The 14645-nt window shown below is 39.1% G+C and overlaps 1 gene segment (V, D, J or C); it reads left to right on the top strand.

The window, feature by feature from the left end:
* LOC143333481 (immunoglobulin alpha-2 heavy chain-like) overlaps positions 1-12147 on the top strand; it is a 44691-nt gene extending 32544 nt beyond the window's left edge. The window contains 5 exon segments of the C gene segment in view: positions 8133-8198; positions 9415-9717; positions 10734-11045; positions 11165-11485; positions 11624-12147. Coding sequence covers positions 8133-8198; positions 9415-9717; positions 10734-11045; positions 11165-11485; positions 11624-12015 — 1394 coding nt within the window.
* Positions 12148-14645: the final 2498 nt, after the last annotated feature.

The raw sequence follows: 14645 nt of genomic DNA, 5'->3' as shown, positions 1-14645 counted from the left end.
AAACAGAGAATATTCATAAAACCAGGTCATTTCCCACATTTATAAGGCTGTGATGAAAGGTGATATCTAATGGGAGACTGGAGATGTAATTTGTATTTGTGTGTAATGGTATTATTCTTAGTTTTGTCCTGTAAAATGAAAAAAGAGGAAAAGAAAAAGAAATAATGTCATTTTAAAACATGGTTATCAAAAATTGAATAATACAAATAAATAGGTTTTGTTAAAATAATAATAAAAAAAAAAATGGTGTAAAAGGGAAATGTTCCTATATGATTTCACAGTTAAAGATCCTAAAGTATCGTATGAATCACAGATGATGCAGAGGTTTTTGTATGAGTATCTGACACTGTGTATCTGGGGGGTGGTCACAGTGATATATGGTAATACAAAAACCTGCCCTCATCTGCACTCAGGCAAAGTCACTGTGCCGTCAAGATAAAGAGATGATATTGACAAAAGTACAAGTTTAATACTATATATTGATTTATTGTACGTTCTGTTCTTTATTCCTCTCTTTTTTCCTTTTCTTTACGTATTTTTATTTTTCTTATAATCTTATATTCCTGCCATTTATATCTTTCACTTTTATACCTTGTTTTTCATTGTAAAACTGCATTCAGTGGGATGCAAAGGAAGATTACGTTGTACAGGGAAACTTGACCTGAAAACCATTTCCTGCATTTATTACATACTGAAGAAAAGTGGTATTTAATAGAATACTGGAAGGGTAAACTTATGTGTAATTGTATTATGATTACTGTTGTTTATTTTATCAGTGTTACTCTGAAAACCTCTTTTTTTATGTACTTGGTATCAGCAAAGATAACATATTTCATTGAGATCAAATTGCTTTCGCACACTTGCAGTTAACTTGATGCCAGGTTCATTAAAGCATGTTTTAAATGTGAGTTCACGTTCATAAATGAAGGATCCAATAAGTACTTACTTATCACATTTACTACTATTTGCTGCCAATAGCTTTAAATGTACTTTGGACACTACTGTTGGACATAAATTAGAGATACTATCAAAACAGAAATGAAAATGTGTGTAAATTTTGGACTTGTGGTTATCAACATCCTTACTGGTTATTTATTTTATGTAACACAGAGGAAACAATCCTCACCACAGCAGGTGCTTCCTCATCCAGCTAACAAACTGAAACTTTAGACTGAAAGCCAAAAGCTCAGGCATCAGCACTACACTACACAAAAGCAGGCTGGAGAAACTGTTTTCAACATGGAAATAATTTGTCATTAAACCATTAAATTAGAACAGATATCATCTGTTTAAACCGCAGTGCAGTGTCTCATTGGCAGGATGAACATGGACATTAAGTACTGAAGTTAATAGATTCATTGAGGCTACCTGCTGTCAGCACAGTGATCAGATACAAGGCCTGAGGTATCAAAGGACGAGCATGAACACTAATTTAAAATCAAGGTGAAAAGATTGTTACGGTGGAAGGTAGGCAGTAAGCTCCACCCCTTCAGTGATGTGCACCTATTGATGGCACCTGCACTCATTAGCGCAGCTGGAACTAATCAGCCGGGCTGCTCTATAAAAGGAGGCTTGTGGCTCTGCTTTAGTTGTGTGTGTGATACCGGAGGGTTAACACCTTCAGTTGGCTCTCCTGGTTTTGTGTGTTGCATTGATGAATAAATGTGTGAATGGTCTTAAACTGTAGTGATTCTTTCTTTTCTAGAACTTCACTCCCTCCTTTTTAGTGTCTCTTAATTTTTTGAGGGGGGCTCATTTCTTTTGTTCTTCTATCATTTTGATAGAATTAGTGGGTTTTTGTGGATAAGTTATTCCCCGTCACCTTTTAGACCCCAAGAGGCCCATTTTGCGTTGAGTGCAGTTTGTTTTTTTTGTTAGTTTCCCCTACCAGCGACCGGCATTAAGTTTGTTTTCAGGGGAAACGTAACAATTGGGGGCTCGTCCGGGATCTGTGCTAAACCTGTTGGCTGCACAGGAATTTGATTGGTCGTTTTTGTCCTAAGTTTTGTTCACTGTACGAATCCTGGAATTTAGTTTAGAGTCATTTGTTGAGAATCCTACTTGGGATGCTCTCAATCACTGTAAAAAGAAGGACCTCATTCAGATTGCTCAAAAGTATGGCATCACAGTAGCCTCAGGAAGCAGAAAAATGTAATAAAACAGGCTGTTGTCACTGGTTTACTGGAGAACCAGGTTCTCACTCAGGATTCTGAGGCGAAAGCAGAAAGTGTGGCTGAAGAGGGTAGTGAAGAAGACGACTCTGATACCGAAGTGAAGTTGAAACGGCTGGATGTACAGCTCAAGCTGGAGCAAATAAAATTTGAACAGATGAGAATGCAGTTGGCTTACCAGGAAAGGCTGAAGGAACAAGAACTAGAACAGGCCATTTGTTTAAAGGAGTTGGAACTGGAAGAGCTTCGTATTAGGTCAAGTCAGCAGACAATAACAAAATTGGTTTAGGAGCGTGATAGAAAAAGCCCTGGCAGCCAACTGCCTGAGTTATATCCTGCTAGAGATATAGTAGTACATTATATTAACAACTTTCATTTCATAAAGAGGTTTCATGCAATTCTGAAATTAAATACTCTAATCCAGACATTATGAAAACCTTTCAATGAGCTCCATTCATTTCTGCCTTGAAAACCGTGCATTGCTGCCACATTCTGCCCATTAGCTGGCTCAAGAAATACCATTAGACCATTGACTTGTGCATTATTATACACTGTTTGAAAACAAATCTATCTTTTATCAAAAGACATAAGATGCCTTGTCTCAAAACAGCATGGGAGAGGAAGCAAGGAAGGAAGGAAGCCAACACAAGAGAGACATGGGGGGAGATCACAGAAGGAGAACAAGCTAGAGTAGTAGAAGAGAGGAGCCAGGAGGGTGGCTCTGGCTGACACTCATGTAGTGCTGTATCCAACATTACATATGGTTTTTGCATCAGTCTCTTTATTATATGTGATACTTCATGGTACCACTGGCCATACCAGTCAACAGTGGGATTTGAATAACCTGGTGCTCCATGTCAGGTTGTCCTACCACCCTCACCACCATCCACATACCCCTTAAAATAATAAAATATCAGAGCAACAAGGACTGTGTTGAAAAGTTTTAACATGATAATGGTACTGAGGCGAAGTCAAGGGGTCACAAAATTACATGTAGGGGGACATGAATGTGTGTATGAAATTTCATAGCAATAGCTCTCATTTCACCTAAAACCACAAACATCAATCTTTGAAAAATCAGGGGACCGGCGTTAGGTTACATCCTCTGGGCACCATGGACATCTGTACAAACTTTTATGGCAATCTATCCAATAGTTGTAGAGACATTTCACTAAAAAAACAGAGTCGACTTCATTGTGGCTCTCAAAAGAAATTAAAAGAGACCACCAAATTCAGCAGGATTCATCTTTGGGGGATCATGAATGTCTGTGTGTGTGCTGTTAGTTGGGCTGAAATGACCCACATGTTAGTATAATGACAAAAGTTTACAATTATGCTTAGTTGCCCTCACTGAGACTTGCCATCAGTGCTGAAGATTGATGTCATCATGTCAGTGATGAGGCTAGCTCTAACTCTGAAGGCCGGTGGTCAAGGACGAGACAGACAAACTAATCTTCCGAGATATCCTGAAAAGGGACCCTGGCAGCAGGCATGACTCAGGTGGCTCGGTTCTCTCCATCTCAGGCTCTCCTTCCAGTTCTACCATCCCCCTATTGGTAGACCTGCAGTCTGATTGCAAGGACAAGGCTCCATCCCCACCACGGTCAGGAACTCCTCTTCAGTGGATCTCTCCTTCTCTGTGTCAGTCTGCCAGCCACATGCTGGCCACCAAAGGACATTTCCAGGACTCGCTATAGGCGTCAACAGAAAGGCGGCAAATCTGAGGGGCATTGCGATGCTGGCAGAACAACCTGTACCTGCTCATAGTTTGTCCCACCACACCTTATTTGGCAGGCACAAGCGACCATCACTAACCATCTCCTCAGGATTAAGTTTATGCTCACCTCACTGTTCACACCAGTGTGGCTCTCAGATTGCCACAGCATTGCACTGCTGTCCCTGGCTGTCTCTGCTGTGGCCACTATGCAAAGGGTCTTTCCCTGGAGCTGATATCAAGAAGGCGATGACGACTATCCTGATCACCATGGCAGATTCTGACAGAGAGAAACATTTGGCTGCACATGTCTCAGCTTCTACCCTTCATCAAATGGGAACTGCTGGATGGTTCTATATCCCCTGATGGGCTGTTTGGACAACTCATCCAAAGCACCACAGGTCATCTGCCTGAAGCATCTGAGGAAAGCGGAAAGGGTCAAGAAGCACACCTCCTGGGGTACAGCTGCACTTGCTCTAGAAAAAAGGTGCAGATGCAGCAGCAGATTCAGGGCAATCCATCTGCTGCTGCAGGGTGTGGCAGTGATTTAACAGGCAACAGGACCACACTGGACATTTGGAGTAGAAAAGTTTAGCTTTCTTATTCGCTATCTTGATTTCCTGTGGGATAAAGCAGGCACTTATGATCATTTCTGACACATGTTTGGGTTACTGCAACACTCAGTTCTTACAGGCAGTGTTTACCACCAGGAGTCAGAGCTACCTGAATGGGACTGTACGCACCTACGTTATTCTCTTAGCCAGTAGAGCAGCGCTGCTGGACAGACTGGCCCCTGCTGCTCTGCTGCTAACTGCCGCCTGTAAATCCCTGGGAAAACCAAATAGCTCCAAGAGTTATAGCTCCAAAAGTTGGTTTAAGTAAGCATTGTTGCACTTTACCAGTTTTCACCCTTGTACATTTACATTCACATCACACTCTGAAATGGACAAAATTCAAATGAGAATGTAATCTGTCAGTCATCTCATTAAGGAGGGGTCTTCAGTTACAACGTCACTTCCCCTCCATTGTATTCCTCTTGGTAAAGTCTGCTTACTTAATACACTGCTGTAGCCTATGTCATCAAAGGTGGCATATTTTTTGTGACGCCTGCGAAATTTACCACAAATAATTGTCAATGATGCACTTTCACCTGCACCCACCAGCAAACGGGAGCATGGCTTCTACTTATACATATCAAGTCACGTCCACAATTACGAGGCTGAGCAACTTATCTTAGCAGCCTAGCTTCATGTCCGTGAACACAGAGTTCACTGTTGTGTGTTTTATTCCTGTTCCTGTTTGATACAAAACAAACTGAATAGAAAAGATTTTGTTTGACTTTCTTTTCTTACAGGTGGGCCTGAAGGACTCGACCCCTGTTGGAATGGTGTATCATAGCTGCACATGTGTGCTTGGATCAGTGTTGTGCAACTACTGTGTTGCTTTCCTGTTCCAGTCAGTACTTTACCCCCAGTGGTAAATCCCAGTGGTTCCCCCAGTAAATAGCTACAGCACAAAGTCACAGTCTAAAGCACTGAAAGTATAATGTTCTAAAATCTAAAATTATGGAACCGGGGTAATATTCCAAAAAATAACTTGGAATTAAAGTTGCAAAGTTAGAAGAAAAAAAGTGGATATTCTCTGAAATTGTACAATCATAAATTTGCGAGTAAAAACAAAGAAAATCTCTGAGATTAAAAAAATGTGGGTTGTGGGTGTAGGTGGGTTTTTTTTTTTTTTTTTGGCATAGAACCACATCGCTTCACTTTGCAAGGTTGGATCAACCTCATCACCAAAGAAACCACTGCTCACCTTGTGTTATGAGCAGAATCACCGTATTATGATAAGCATCCAGACTTTGAAGAATTTGCCCATCCCCCCCCTCCTTTTGTCTCCTCTTTGTCTCTCCCCTGTCTGTCAAGTCTGAGTTTGTGTTTCTGCAGGATGTGGCCGACAAGTTGGGCCCAGCTCCCTCTCGTCCTGAGCACAGGTGTGCATATTTAAGCACCAGGGTTTCAACCAGTATTTCTTGTATGGTCTGCCTTGCTGCGTGGTAAACGACCAGAGCTCAAGAAAAGCACCAAGTACCTTTATCAGAATATTCTCATCTTATCTGCTACCTGCCTTCCTGACTTGCATTTCCCTGTCTGCGCTCAGGTGTCTCATCCTCACCTGCTGTCGCCCACGCCCTGTCAGTCTGCTCTCATGAAGACCTGGACCTGTCTCCACTCGCCTTCAGTCACGTTGCATTCTGCCTCGTCCAAACCTGTGTACTTGCATCTGTCCATTGTGTTGCAGTTCCTCGTGCTTAAAACCATCTCATCCAAATCAGTATGTTGTTTTCTTCAGAATAGGCCCAGTTCACGACAATGTCGCTTCAACGTCCGAATGCTTATGATAATATGGTGATCCTGTGCTAAAATCACGACTGTTTCCACTGCAGGCATAATACACAGCAAGCGTTTGGTGTGTTAGGTTGATCCAACCTTGCAAAGTGAAGCAATGCGGTTCCTAAACAAAACATCTTTTTTCCTAGAAATGTATGACTATAATCTCAGAGTACATTAAAGTTTTTTTTCTTGTAAATTTACCATTCTAATCTCAGAGAAAATCCACTTTTTTAACACTTTTTTCTCTCTCTCATTTTCACATTCATCCATACAAGTGTTGTCATTGATCAAGTCTTTCTGTTGCTCCTGCCATTAAACTGCAGAACTTCAGAAAAATGACTGAATAATCTCACACTGCCGACAGAATTGCCAATTACCTTTACGGCATTGGTTCAGATTGAAAAGCAAATTAACAGCAGTTGCCATGAATGTAGTGTTGAAGCATTGCCTTAGATTTGTGCTTAACACAAGTTCACACCAAAATAAAATAATATGTCAGTCTTTAAATTTAAAATAAGTAAATTAAGTAAAACATCAAAATTCTATTATGACACTGACTTAAATGGCAAGTTAATGGACAAAACATTAGATACCTTAAGGATGGACAGTGTGGCTGTGTGAAGTGGTTATGATGCATCAAATGAACATGTGCAAAAAATTTTAGATTTTTTTTATCTAAATGTTTTTTTTATCTAAATGTTAAAAAATGTGTCCTGAAGGGAAACAGGGCTCTATATAATCAGCTTGTATCAAGCTTAATAGTAATTTAAGCTGAATGAAGTGGATCTGCTTGTGTGAACTGGAGCTGACAGGAGGGTCTGATAAAGAGGAAGTCTTCACTAACCGTCAGCAAGCACACATAATTTAATGTAACCCGCACCACAGGAAATTAATGCCTCAAAGGAAGTGGTTACTAAATAGTACAGTGGGAATTGCTTTGTCAGTGCAACATGTTTACTTTTCATGGTTTAATCGACACTTTTAATATTTGTATTAGAAGCAGATGGTAATATATCACTGTGATGGCTTTGACTACTGGGGGAAAGGGACTCAAGTCACCGTAACGTCTGGTGAGTAATAATCGAATATATTCTGAGCGAATTATATTCCATGTTTTCCATTTTATTCTGAAATTTCTGTTGGTTTATAAAGAACTTAAATTGAGATGTAATTTGCAGCAGAAACCAACAATCTGTGCAAAAGTTAGTTATATACAGCAGTTTTCTGAGTGAAAGCAATAATTTATTAGCCGATAAAAGATGTAAGGTATTTTTGTACATAAGTCCCATTGAAACCAGTCACTGTGATGACTACTTTGACTACTGGGGAAAAGGAACAATGGTGACCGTCACATCAGGTAAAATCAGCTTTTCTCGTCTTTCTGTGGAAAATGTGGTAATTTCATTGTTTTCTGTGGTATATGTCGACGTGAGTGGCATCAGAGGCATCTTTAAGGTGTTAGTTTTTGTATGTTGGATGTGTTGACATAAGACACTGTGACGGTGCTTTTGACTACTGGGGAAAAGGCACGATGGTCACCGTTACATCAGGTAAGACGAAATTCTAATTTTTTCTCGAACGTAAACGTTTTGATTTAAAAACAGTTTTAGGATTTTTTAAGAAATCCAGTCGCGATTTTGTTTCTTCATTGCTGGAATACTGTGTGTTCAATGCGTTACATCCAGTCGACTCAATTGAATCTTTGGGGGGTGAAAATCGTTTTTTGGATCCATCTTCTGAATCCTTATCTGCAAAAACAGAGAAAATTGTGCAGAAGTGGGTAGATTCTCCAAAAAAAGAACCTGTCATGGAAAGTGTAGATATCTGGGAACAGGTTTTTGTATGCAGTGGTTCATAGTTTGTTTAACTGTGACTACGCTTTTGACTACTGGGGAAAAGGCACGATGGTCACCGTCACCTCAGGTATGTCGTTTTAATATTTCTGATGGCAGAATACAATTCCTGATCACATTTTTAAGATAGATTTCATCGTTTTCACGCTGTCGTCTTATCACCGACCAACAGTATTTTGTAGTCTGGCAAAAAAAGAGAGAGATGTGAATGGTTTAAAACTCCTGGCTGTGTAGTTCGGTTGTAAATGAAGTGTATGTTTTAGTTTGATTTTAACTGTCAGACATGAAGTCATGGGACATCAGAGTGATGAGTTTTTGTAAGAAGGGTTAATTGGCTTTCTTAACTGTGACAACTGGGCTTTCGACTACTGGGGGAAAGGCACGATGGTAACAGTGACATCAGGTAAGATTTCTACCATTTGAAATTTACTGCAGGGTATTTTTCATACTGTAAATATCCTGTTTAAATTATTCTCTAATGTCTCATGTCATGTGTCACTTCAAAAGTAAACTTAATAGTGTAAAAAGTCAAACGGGGGATATTCTCAGTCAGATTCACTGGGGGATATTTATGGTTCCTGTCTTTTGGGTAATTTAAGTGGATTTTATAACCGGGATCAGTTCAGTGTTGAGGTCGGCTGTTTGCGCTCGCATTAGTAGATGGAAACTTTTTATAGAACAGCTAAATAGATTGAGCGCTGTGCTACTACGATGCTTTTGACTATTGGGGAAAAGGTACAACGGTCACTGTTTCATCAGGTAAGAACACGCTTTAACCTCACACAAAACTGCTGCATTTCACCAAAAGTGGTGTTTCTGTAAGACTATGACTGCAGATGATTTAATGGATGTTTACCGACTGCGATCGGTGAAGTCAGTCTAATCTAATCTAACCTCCACAGCTTCATTCCTTAAATTTAAAGGAATGCTAATGATTACTGTCAATGTTGTGAATTTAAAGAAATGGTTGGTTTATTGACTATCAAATTCACGTATATAATGACAAACTACCGCGGGTCATATTGTCCAGGGAGGTAAACCTTTGCGCGAATGAAAACGTGAAATAATGTGATCGGGAAATATAAAGATGTGCGTAAAGACGGCACTGGAGATTTCCACATCCAACATACTAAAAACTGATGCCTTCATTGATGTGCTTCTCGACACTATTCATCAATTAAAATGACTTCTCTCTATTTTAACCTTTGCTTGGTGAAACATGTATGTTATGTTGAATTCTGTTTTTATTTTGGTATTATATAACGCGTTTGTTTTTCCTTTCTCAGCCACTCCAACTGCACCAACTGTGTTTCCTCTGGTACAATGTGGTTCTGGGATTGGAGAGATGGTCACTTTTGGCTGTCTTGCCACCGGCTTCACACCCTCCTCACTGGCCTACAAATGGACCAAAAATGGCGTGACCTGGACAGACTCCATTCAGTATCCTCCAGTTCTGAAAGGCGACTCTTATATGGGAGTCAGTCAACTCCAAGTGAGGAAACAGGACTGGACCGACGACCCCCGTTTCCATTGTGCCGTCACTCATACAGCGGGAAATAAAGAAGTTGTTTTTCCAGGACCGCCAGGGGGTAAGTCATATATTAACGCATTGTAGTAGTTGGTTTGGATCGTTCAGTACCAGAGTTCAGTATATAATAATAATAATAATAATAATAATAATAATAATAATAATAATAATAATAGAGTCATAAGTAAGTGTTATTGGTGTCATATATCTGAAAAAAATTAATCTTTATTACTTGGTTTTGAGGGTTTTCTTGAGAAATGTTATCAGAGACAGACCTTATCACACCTTTGAAAATTTATCGCAAGCTCCTGTTGAAATGTGTGAACTAAATGTTAAAGATTGCAGCAATTGGTTTCATTTTAGAAAGGATTATACTCCAATCTGTCAGTTAAAATGAACATAAACACAGAGGAGAGCATAACAAAAAATACAAGTGTTACCAAATCAAATAGCATGACATATCTTGACATGTGTTTTATTTAATAATTGGTTGGCCTGGTGGGCAAACTGAACAGTGCAGTGGAAGAAGAACACTGAAGCTCTCTTGTTCATATTCAGCTGCTGACTCAGTCTATTTTAGTCTTTACTAATATACTCTCTGTCCTCTGCACCTGACCAAGAACATATTATTGCGATGTGTTCTGCTTCTTTTCATCCATCTGCATAATCCCAGTCATGCAGATAGATGAAAAATGTGTGTTGATCATTAACAGTCATGCAACAGAATCATTCGTTCGCTTGCCCAATCAATGTATATGCAGAAGTGAGCATTAAAGCTCTGCTGGTCAATTATGTATTTTTCCACTCTTAATGTCCTTTTGACTCTTTCCGCACACTTTAGCAATAAGCCACATTTAGTGTTAAGTTGAGGACCCCAATCATTACATGCATGTGTGTGTGCAGGTTATAAACCTACAGTAGTACAGAAAAGTCATGAATTCAGTTTTTATTGTATGTCTGTAGTAAAAGTAGATTACACTGTAGCGCAGTGTTCACCTCTGCTTCTGCATATATATTTATATATATTATTCCCTGCTTCTGCATATATATATATTTGTGTATATGTTTGTTTTTCAGCGGAGCCTATTACTCTGCCAACTCTCACGGTGTCGGTCACCTCTGATGAGCAAAAGGCTTCCTTCTCCTGCTTTGCCAAAGATTTTGCACCAGAACGTCATGAGATTAAATGGCTGAAAAATAATGAGGAAATCACCAACAAATTGTACGAGGTCACAACACCTCCTCACAAGAATGGAACAATGTTCAGTGCTGCAAGTTTTCTCGAGGTACCGTCCGCTGAGTGGACACAGCCCGGCACTACTTTCACATGTCTGTTTGAGGGGCATGCGGGCTCCGTGAATTCATCTGTGACCGACATATGCGGACCGAGTGAGTAGTTTGCTGCTTTTTCTTTAAAAAAGTTTGTAAATTGAATTTCAACTGATGTTTTTTTATTATTAAAATTTGCTCATTTCTGTCCAATAATTGTCCATTAATTCCACATTCAGCAGGTGAAGGCTGTGCTGTAGCAGATGTGGAAATAACGATCACTGGCCCCACACTGGAGGACATGTTTTTAAACAGAAAAGGAAAGATTGTATGTGAAGTCAAGGAAAACAGGAAAAGGGTCGGGAGGATTTTCTGGGAGGACGAACATGGAAACGAAATGCTTGGTTCCCCAAAGACGCCTGTTCCAGGAAAAACGAGCACATTCAGCGTTTCACTTGACATCTCGTATGAGGAATGGAGCCAGGCGATAAAGCGGGTCTGCATCGTCGAACATTCAGAATGGATCGTGCCATTTAAGAAATCCTATGAGAGGAATATTGGTAAGAAAAGCCTGTGTGTAATTCCTCTTATCATGTCATCAAACATGTTGTGAGTGTATTTTGTAGCCGATATTGTCTTGAGTGCTGTAGATACTTTTATCTGTGGCAGGAGGCCTAATTGTTCTCTCATGCTTTCAGGAGGAGAGCCTGAGCGTCCTTCAGTGTTTATGCTGCCTCCAGTAGAACATGCTAGAAAAGAAACGGTGACCCTGACTTGCTATGTGAAAGACTTCTTCCCTAAGGACGTTTTTGTGTCTTGGCTTGTTGATGATGAGGAAGCAGACTCACAATATGAGACCCACACCACAGACCCTATACCAAACCATGGATCCTATTCTGTTTATGGCCAGTTATTGCTCAGCCAGGAGCAGTGGCAAAAGAAGGACATGGTGTACAGCTGTGTAGTTTACCACGAGTCTATGGTAAACACAACTAAAGCTATCGTCAGGTCCATTGAGCAAAGAACATCTGAGAAAACCAACCTGGTCAACCTCAACATGAACATCCCTGAAACATGCAAGGCTCAGTAGATGTTATTTTGTGTCGCTGTGTCTTCTGCTGTTTGTTGAATGTTTGTTGCTTGTGATGTGACATTGTGTTTGTCTTTTCAATGCAGATTCAAAATCAAAATAAAAAAAGCACTTCGCAACTTTGCTGATGTATGTCGTATGCAGTTCATGTCTTTATTGGACCAGTTTGTTTGAGCTCCATGTTTATTCTAAATGTCCTGTCACAGTGCTTTCCTAATGCAGCACAAGTTTGGTGTCAATATCAGCTTGTTCGAGTTTAAAGCTCTGTGACAATAACAACATGTCAAACTTTCAACGTCACATAACTAGAATAAGTCCTCCTCCACCCACTAAATTCAGTAAAAAATTAAGATTAACAGAATCATATTTGTTCATGTTTAATGGAGATGGTGTATTAACACTGTTTGTGTGACTCGTCTTTGTGTATGTGTGCTTCCTCTACTGGGTCTTGCCCCACAAACACAAAACAAATGATTATTTAGGGTTGAACTCCAGCTCTGTGGTCTGTCAAATGATGAATATACTGATTCACAAGCCAAGTCACGGATGCCACACCAATAATGAGGTCTTTCAATGGCAATTCAGGATCATCATAGAACATATTATAATTTTATTTAACATTGATCAATATGATAAACATTTTTGAGGAACATGCTAAACTATTAGGCCTTATGCCACAGTTTGCACTGACAACGCAATAAGCAACAAGACATATAACCAGTACTGTTTTTTTGTTTGTTTGTTTGTTTTTTTGACTGACTGACTGATTAAATCTACTCTGACCTGTGAGACTTGAAAATATGTGACCCTACTAAAGGAAGTCAATAGATTTTGTGTCATCACATTGTCATGTGATCTATTGTTCAAATCTGGGTGTGTGTTGTCCCAAATATTAACTGATTAATTTCTGTCACTTCATCCAGAGTGCCTGGACTACCAATACTACTACCAATGCAACACTGCCACTGAGGCAGAAGACGATAACATGGGAGACACAGCCCTCACCTTCATCCTTCTCTTCCTCATCACTCTGCTGTTTGCCATTGGAACCACTGCTTTCAAGGTAATAATGAGTTTATATGTGAGAGTTGTGCACAGAGAACCAGAATGAGACCACTGAGTAAATACTTTCATGTATTTAATCAGGATGCACAGTGGAATGACACTTAATAATAATAAAATAATAATAATAGTCACCGTGTAATCACATCATAAACTCAGTAAATCTATCATGCATTATTTGACTACATCCTGTTGCTTTATGAAGCACTTTTTTTTTAACATTCTGAACAACAGTTGAAAGGATGTTTCCCCACAACACCACTATCTTTTAACTTACTGCTTTTTATCCTGCATTATAATTTGAAACGTGATTGCAGCAAAAGCTTCAACTATTAATGATGATTTAATTTTTTGAGACATGATAAACTTAAAATGAAAATCAGCTTTGAAAAGAAAGAGTTTTACAGATTATTCTACACAGGTGTTGAATTAGCTCTGTGGCAAATTGAGTTATGTGTCAACAAAAATTCAACATTTTGAACCATAAAATAGTTGTTTTAAATCTTAAGACTATTGAACTGAATGAAATTTGGCAAATAATCACTGGAAAAATACAACAAAAGGAAGTTGTAATGTTTTGTTTATACATTTACTTTGTGAATCATGAGAAAAGTGAATGCATGGTGCATTGACTGGATTCATGTTTGTATTTTTTATGTTTTATGATGCAGCAATGTTGTAATGGTAATGGCGTGACAAACAGCAGGAATTTGATCATTTTGGTGGTATTTTACTAATTTGTATTTTTCTGTTTTTTTCCTGTCTTTTCAGATTAAATGAAACAAGGTGAACTCTGTAAAAAAAAAGTATTTTTCACACATTTTTCCATATATACTCATGCTATCATGTAAGTCATCACAATTGTCCTTTTTCATTTTGATTACAAGAGCTTTGTGTCTTTTTGAAAATAAATGTTTAAATGAAGTTAACCATGGATGTTGCTACTGAAACTTTTTTCTCTCTTACATTATTTTGAAATGTTTCATGTTGAATATTGTTTCACCTATAAAAGTTCAATGCATCAGACAAATAGCAGCACTATTCATTAAAAAAAAAACATTATATTTTATTACATATTGTGTCATATACTGCTTCGTTCATCACTTCTCCAGCACCTGGAGTCAACAGCCCGTGTTCAACTCAATATGTAAATTTACAGATTTTACACTTGGTTAGTTCTTGAGTCTATTAATAATAGAGAACTAGAACTAAAACCTTTACAAAAGTCATGAGAAGCCATCTAAAACCTATGCGTTAACATATACAAAATGATATGAGATATTTAAATGTGCCCTGTTTCTCTTACTGGTATGACCACACCTCACACCTGGTGTCTGTGATGCACCGTTGCGCTTTGCATTGTTTCACTTCTGTATTTTGGTACTTTTTGGAGACCGGGGTGTACTCAGTGCTTCCGCTTGCCGCTCGACCTGATCACTGTGCCCTGTCACACTGCAACATCTGTGCAACAGACCTTCAGTGCTTTCTCTGCCTGACCCCACCTGACACTGTAAAAGTACAACTCTGCCATCTATCCTAAATACAAAGACATTGCACTTAGAATTGAG

This window comes from Chaetodon auriga, chromosome 16, assembly GCF_051107435.1.
Source record: "Chaetodon auriga isolate fChaAug3 chromosome 16, fChaAug3.hap1, whole genome shotgun sequence".
NCBI classification, from domain to species: Eukaryota; Metazoa; Chordata; class Actinopteri; order Chaetodontiformes; family Chaetodontidae; genus Chaetodon; species Chaetodon auriga.
Note: the sequence above shows the minus strand (reverse complement) of the source record. Positions and strands in the feature narration are given on the sequence as shown.